The sequence below is a fragment of the Bufo bufo genome, chromosome 4 (genome assembly GCF_905171765.1).
Source record: "Bufo bufo chromosome 4, aBufBuf1.1, whole genome shotgun sequence".
Classification (NCBI taxonomy): Eukaryota; Metazoa; Chordata; class Amphibia; order Anura; family Bufonidae; genus Bufo; species Bufo bufo.
In genome coordinates this window covers 631704590-631710706 of record NC_053392.1, presented here as the reverse complement: position 1 = coordinate 631710706, position 6117 = coordinate 631704590, and the positions used below count along the sequence as shown (strand labels likewise).

The 6117-nt window shown below is 63.8% G+C and overlaps 1 protein-coding gene across 1 annotated transcript in view; it reads right to left on the bottom strand.

The window, feature by feature from the left end:
• The window catches only part of NFKBIE (NFKB inhibitor epsilon), a 6912-nt gene extending 1347 nt beyond the window's left edge, over positions 1-5565 (bottom strand). Inside the window, exons 1-2 of the mRNA XM_040430281.1 lie at positions 5452-5565; positions 3075-3447 (exon numbers count right to left, since the gene is read on the bottom strand). Coding sequence (XP_040286215.1) covers positions 3075-3430 — 356 coding nt within the window. The 5' untranslated portion in view covers positions 3431-3447; positions 5452-5565. The remainder of the gene's footprint in view (positions 1-3074; positions 3448-5451) is intronic.
• Between the last annotated feature and the right edge of the window lie 552 nt (positions 5566-6117).

Sequence of the window (6117 nt, the reverse complement as noted above, 5' to 3'; positions counted from 1 at the left end):
GAGACGGCGCGTGTCAGGAGGGGGCGTCACCTACAGAGGACCGGCGCATGTCAGGAGGGAGCGTCACCTACACGAGGACAGAGACGGCGCATGTCAGGAGGGGGCGTCACCTACGCGGGGACAGAAACATGTCAGGAGGGGGCGTCACCTACACGAGGACAGAGACGGCGCATGTCAGGAGGGGGCGTCACCTACACGAGGACAGAGGCGCATGTCAGGAGGGGGCGTCACCTACACGAGGACAGAGACGGCGCATGTCAGGAGGGGGCGTCACCTACGCGGGGACAGAGACGGCGCATGTCAGGAGGGGGCGTCACCTACACGAGGACAGAGACGGCGCATGTCAGGAGGGGGCGTCACCTACACGAGGACAGAGACGGCGCATGTCAGGAGGGGGCGTCACCTACACGAGGGACAGAGACGGCGCATGTCAGGAGGGGGCGTCACCTACACGAGGACAGAGACGGCGCATGTCAGGAGGGGGCGTCACCTACACGAGGACAGAGACGGCGCATGTCAGGAGGGGGCGTCACCTACACGAGGACAGAGACGGCGCATGTCAGGAGGGGGCGTCACCTACACGAGGACAGAGACGGCGCATGTCAGGAGGGGGCGTCACCTACACGAGGACAGAGACGGCGCATGTCAGGAGGGGGCGTCACCTACACGAGGACAGAGACGGCGCATGTCAGGAGGGGGCGTCACCTACACGAGGACAGAGACGGCGCATGTCAGGAGGGGGCGTCACCTACACGAGGACAGAGACGGCGCATGTCAGGAGGGGGCGTCACCTACACGAGGACAAAGACGGCGCATGTCACTATAATATCCAGGAGGGGGCGTCACCTACACGAGGACAGAGACGGCGCATGTCAGGAGGGGGCGTCACCTACACGAGGACAGAGACGGCGCATGTCAGGAGGGGGCGTCACCTACACGAGGACAGAGACGGCGCATGTCAGGAGGGGGCGTCACCTACACGAGGACAGAGACGGCGCATGTCAGGAGGGGGCGTCACCTACACGAGGACAGAGACGGCGCATGTCAGGAGGGGGCGTCACCTACGCGGGGACAGAGACGGCGCATGTCAGGAGGGGGCGTCACCTACACGAGGACAGAGACGGCGCATGTCAGGAGGGGGCGTCACCTACACGAGGACAGAGACGGCGCATGTCAGGAGGGGGCGTCACCTACACGAGGACAGAGACGGCGCATGTCAGGAGGGGGCGTCACCTACACGAGGACAGAGACGGCGCATGTCAGGAGGGGGCGTCACCTACACGAGGACAGAGACGGCGCATGTCAGGAGGGGGCGTCACCTACACGAGGACAGAGACGGCGCATGTCAGGAGGGGGCGTCACCTACACGAGGACAAAGACGGCGCATGTCACTATAATATCCAGGAGGGGGCGTCACCTACACGAGGACAGAGACGGCGCATGTCAGGAGGGGGCGTCACCTACACGAGGACAGAGACGGCGCATGTCAGGAGGGGGCATCACCTACACGAGGACAGAGACGGCGCATGTCAGGAGGGGGCGTCACATACACGAGGACAGAGACGGAGCATGTCAGGAGGGGGCGTCACCTACACGAGGACAGAGACGGAGCATGTCAGGAGGGGGCGTCACCTACACGAGGACAGACGGCAGAAATCCTGTACTCCCCTCCTCCCGATGGCCAGGGGATTTCCGTAGTCCGGCCCCGGGGCCCCCCCTCCTCCTCCTGGGCCGTGTCGGGGGATTTCCACAGCCTGAAATAGCTGCACCACATCCTGATGTCACAGCAGACCTCGCCTGCAGTCTAATACCGGACATTCACGGACGCGCACTCCTCTCTGACCAGTATCTGACGGCGGGGGCGTTACCAAGGCTCACGTTATAAGAATAGAGCGTCGGCTACAACGCCTCAGGAAACCCCTTTCAGGCCCCTTGCAGACGAGCGTGAGCGGATTGGGTCCGGATGCGTTGCGAATGTGTTCAGTGAAGTCCATTCAGTTTTGTATGTGATCGCGTTCAGTTTTTATCGCGTGGGTGCAATGCGATCCAGGCTACATGCACACGACCATGTGTTTTGCGGTCCGCAAAAAAAAAGAAAAAAAGGATCCATTATAACAACGCCTAAAACGGACAAGAATAGGACATGTTCAATTTTTTTTGCGGGGCTACGGAACGGACATACTGATGCGGACAGCACACGGTGAAATAAATGGAGCCGCATCCTATCCGCAAAAAAAAACGGAACGGACATGGAAACAAACAACGTTCGTGTGCATGTAGCCTTAATGCGTTTTGCACACGCGTCATAAAAAAACGGAACGTTTACAAGCAACATCTCTTAGCAACCATCCGTGAAATACACACCGCATCCGCACTTGCTTGCGATTTTCACACAGCCCCATTCACTTCTATGGGGCCTGCGTTGCGTGGAAAACGCACAATATAGAGCATGCTGCGATTTTCACGCAACGCACAAGTGATACGTGAAAACCAACGCTCATACACAGCCATGTTGAAATTAATGGGTTCGGATTCCGTGCGGGTGCAATGCGTTCACGTCACACATTGCACCCGCGCGGAATACTCGCCCGTGTGAAAGGGGCCGAACTCAGTCTCCATGATAAATGCCATCGGCTGAAGTCCGAGGACCCCTTTAACTGCCCGTCACATGCCAAGACCCACCCGTAGCTGGCCCCCCGAGATGAGAGCCCCCCAAATAATCAGGGGCCGGCCCCCTGTAGAAGGAGCCTCAGTATATAATAGACTACTCATTGTTTTCAAGATCTCTGCTTGCTCTCAGTGAATGGGAACATTCTCATGTACATCAAACAGCTGAGAGCCGGCTCTGACCTCGTCATTTCCGGTACATGCTCTGTCACCTGCGCGGGGGGGGGGGAGGGGTTAAACAGGGTCATCACCTATTGCCTTCTATGGTACGGTGTTGTGGGCATGCTCTGTCACCTGTGCAGGGGGGGGGGGGGGGGGGCCTTCCTTCAGTACCAGTGTGAATGCTCCGAGGTGGGGGACCCTGGTGAGACCGGCCGGGGGTCTTCAGAGACAGAGCAGATACTCACGTGTCGCCCTCTTCGGACAGGTAGGTCAGGCTGTCCAGCTGCTCGGTGTCCTGGCTGCCAGTCTCCGGGGCTCCACTAGGGGGCAGGCATGTCAGAGGCAGGGACTCTGTTAAGGAAACGGAGCCATAGGTGGAGTCCACCCGCTCCAGGTCCTGGACGTCGGAGACTTTGTCCGCAGCGTCGCCGAGGGGCAGCCGAGAGGCAGCACCAGATTTTGGGGGTCCGTCGTCAGAAGCCGAGGGGAGTCTCAGCACGGCCTCCTCCTGCAGGGACTGCACAGAGTCCGCCAACCCCGAGTCATAGCGCACGTCCTCCGGGGGCGGGCCCAGCTTCTTGGCTCCCCAATCCTGCGCCATGGTGGAGCGCTCCCCAGCTGCAAAACAAGACACGGCTCAATACACAAGTGGCGACACCCCCAGAGGGAGGGACACAATGTCATGGAGCCCCCCGGGGAGAAACACACACAAGATGCCCCCCCAGGGGGAGAGGCCCAAGACACCCCCCCCCCACACCCCCGGGGGAGAGGCCCAAGACGCCAAGACACCCCCCCACACCCCCGGGGGAGAGGCCCAAGACGCCAAGACACCCCCCCACACCCCCGGGGGAGAGGCCCAAGACGCCAAGACACCCCCGGGGGAGAGGCCCAAGACGCCAAGACACCCCCCCACACCCCCGGGGGAGAGGCCCAAGACGCCAAGACACCCCCCCACACCCCCGGGGGAGAGGCCCAAGACGCCAAGACACCCCCCCACACCCCCGGGGGAGAGGCCCAAGACGCCAAGACACCCCCCCACACCCCCCGGGGAGAGGCCCAAGACGCCAAGACACCCCCCCCACACCCCCGGGGGAGAGGCCCAAGACGCCAAGACACCCCCCCACACCCCCGGGAGAGAGGCCCAAGACGCCAAGACACCCCCGGGAGAGAGGCCCAAGACGCCAAGACACCCCCGGGAGAGAGGCCCAAGACGCCAAGACACCCCCGGGGGAGAGGCCCAAGACGCCAAGACACCCCCGGGGGAGAGGCCCAAGACGCCAAGACACCCCCGGGGGAGAGGCCCAAGACGCCAAGACACCCCCGGGGGAGAGGCCCAAGACGCCAAGACACCCCCGGGGGAGAGGCCCAAGACGCCAAGACACCCCCGGGGGAGAGGCCCAAGACGCCAAGACACCCCCGGGGGAGAGGCCCAAGACGCCAAGACACCCCCGGGGGAGAGGCCCAAGACGCCAAGACACCCCCGGGGGAGAGGCCCAAGACGCCAAGACACCCCCGGGGGAGAGGCCCAAGACGCCAAGACACCCCCGGGGGAGAGGCCCAAGACGCCAAGACACCCCCGGGGGAGAGGCCCAAGACGCCAAGACACCCCCGGGGGAGAGGCCCAAGACGCCAAGACACCCCCGGGGGAGAGGCCCAAGACGCCAAGACACCCCCGGGGGAGAGGCCCAAGACGCCAAGACACCCCCGGGGGAGAGGCCCAAGACGCCAAGACACCCCCGGGGGAGAGGCCCAAGACGCCAAGACACCCCCCCACACCCCCGGGGGAGAGGCCCAAGACGCCAAGACACCCCCCCACACCCCCGGGGGAGAGGCCCAAGACGCCAAGACACCCCCCCACACCCCCGGGGGAGAGGCCCAAGACGCCAAGACACCCCCCCACCCCCCCGGGGGAGAGGCCCAAGACGCCAAGACACCCCCCCACACCCCCGGGGGAGAGGCCCAAGACGCCAAGACACCCCCCCACACCCCCGGGGGAGAGGCCCAAGACGCCAAGACACCCCCCCCACACCCCCGGGGGAGAGGCCCAAGACGCCAAGACACCCCCCCACACCCCCGGGGGAGAGGCCCAAGACGCCAAGACACCCCCCCCACACCCCCGGGGGAGAGGCCCAAGACGCCAAGACACCCCCCCACACCCCGGGGGAGAGGCCCAAGACGCCAAGACTCCCCCCCACACCCCCGGGGGAGAGGCCCAAGAGGCCCAAGACACCCCCCCCCCACCCCCGGGGGAGAGGCCCAAGACGCAAAGACCACCGCCCACCCCCGGGGGAGAGGCCCAAGACGCAAAGACCACCCCCCACCCCCGGGGGAGAGGCCCAAGACACCACCCCCCACCCCCGGGGGAGAGGCCCAAGACACCCCCCCACACCCCCGGGGGAGAGGCCCAAGACGCAAAGACCACCCCCCACCCCCGGGGGAGAGGCCCAAGACGCCGCGGCGCCCCCCGGGGTAGAGGAGCAAGACGTCTCCCACAAGGGGCCCGCCGGCGGGGAGGGTTGGGGCAGTAAGGACATGACACGGGCCCCCGGGGGCAGTAGGAGCGCTACTACAGAAACCCCAGTGACCTGGAGAATGGAGGGGCCCGGACCCGGGGGCTCTCACCTAACACATCAGAGACGGCCGCCGCTCCATCTTCAGATTACGGCATCACAGAACCAGGAAAATCCGAAGACAGGACCAATAGCAGCGGAGGTTACTCAGTCCTGAACCAATCACAGCTCACGTACTATCGGCGTCACTAACGGCTCCTCCTATTACTAGACTGTATACCTCGACCGTAGGTGGGAAATGACTGTCACATGACCGGAAAAGGGCGGAACTCATCGTCTGTACAGCGGTGTGGGCGGGGACTACAGCGACGGCTGCGGATAGCTGAGAGTTTGTCACAGTGTATCAGTGCAGGCAGGAGCACGCGAGGGGGGGGAGTAACAAAGGCAAAGTCTGATCCCGCCTCAACTTGTAGCTGAGGTAAAGGGGGCTGCAGAAGATGGACGACCCCCGCCCCATTTATGTCCTGCCCCCGCTTATTACCGCCCCTGATGAGACCCCGCCCCATTTATGTCCTACCCCCCCACCGCTTATTACTGCCCCTGATGAGACCCCGCCCCATTTATGTCCTGCCCCGCTTATTACCGCCCCTGACGAGACCCCGCCCCATTTATATCCTGCCCCCGCCTATTACCACCCCTGATGAGACCCCGCCCCATTTATGTCCTGCCCCCGCTTATTACCGCCCCTGATGAGACCCCGCCCCATTTATGTCCTGCC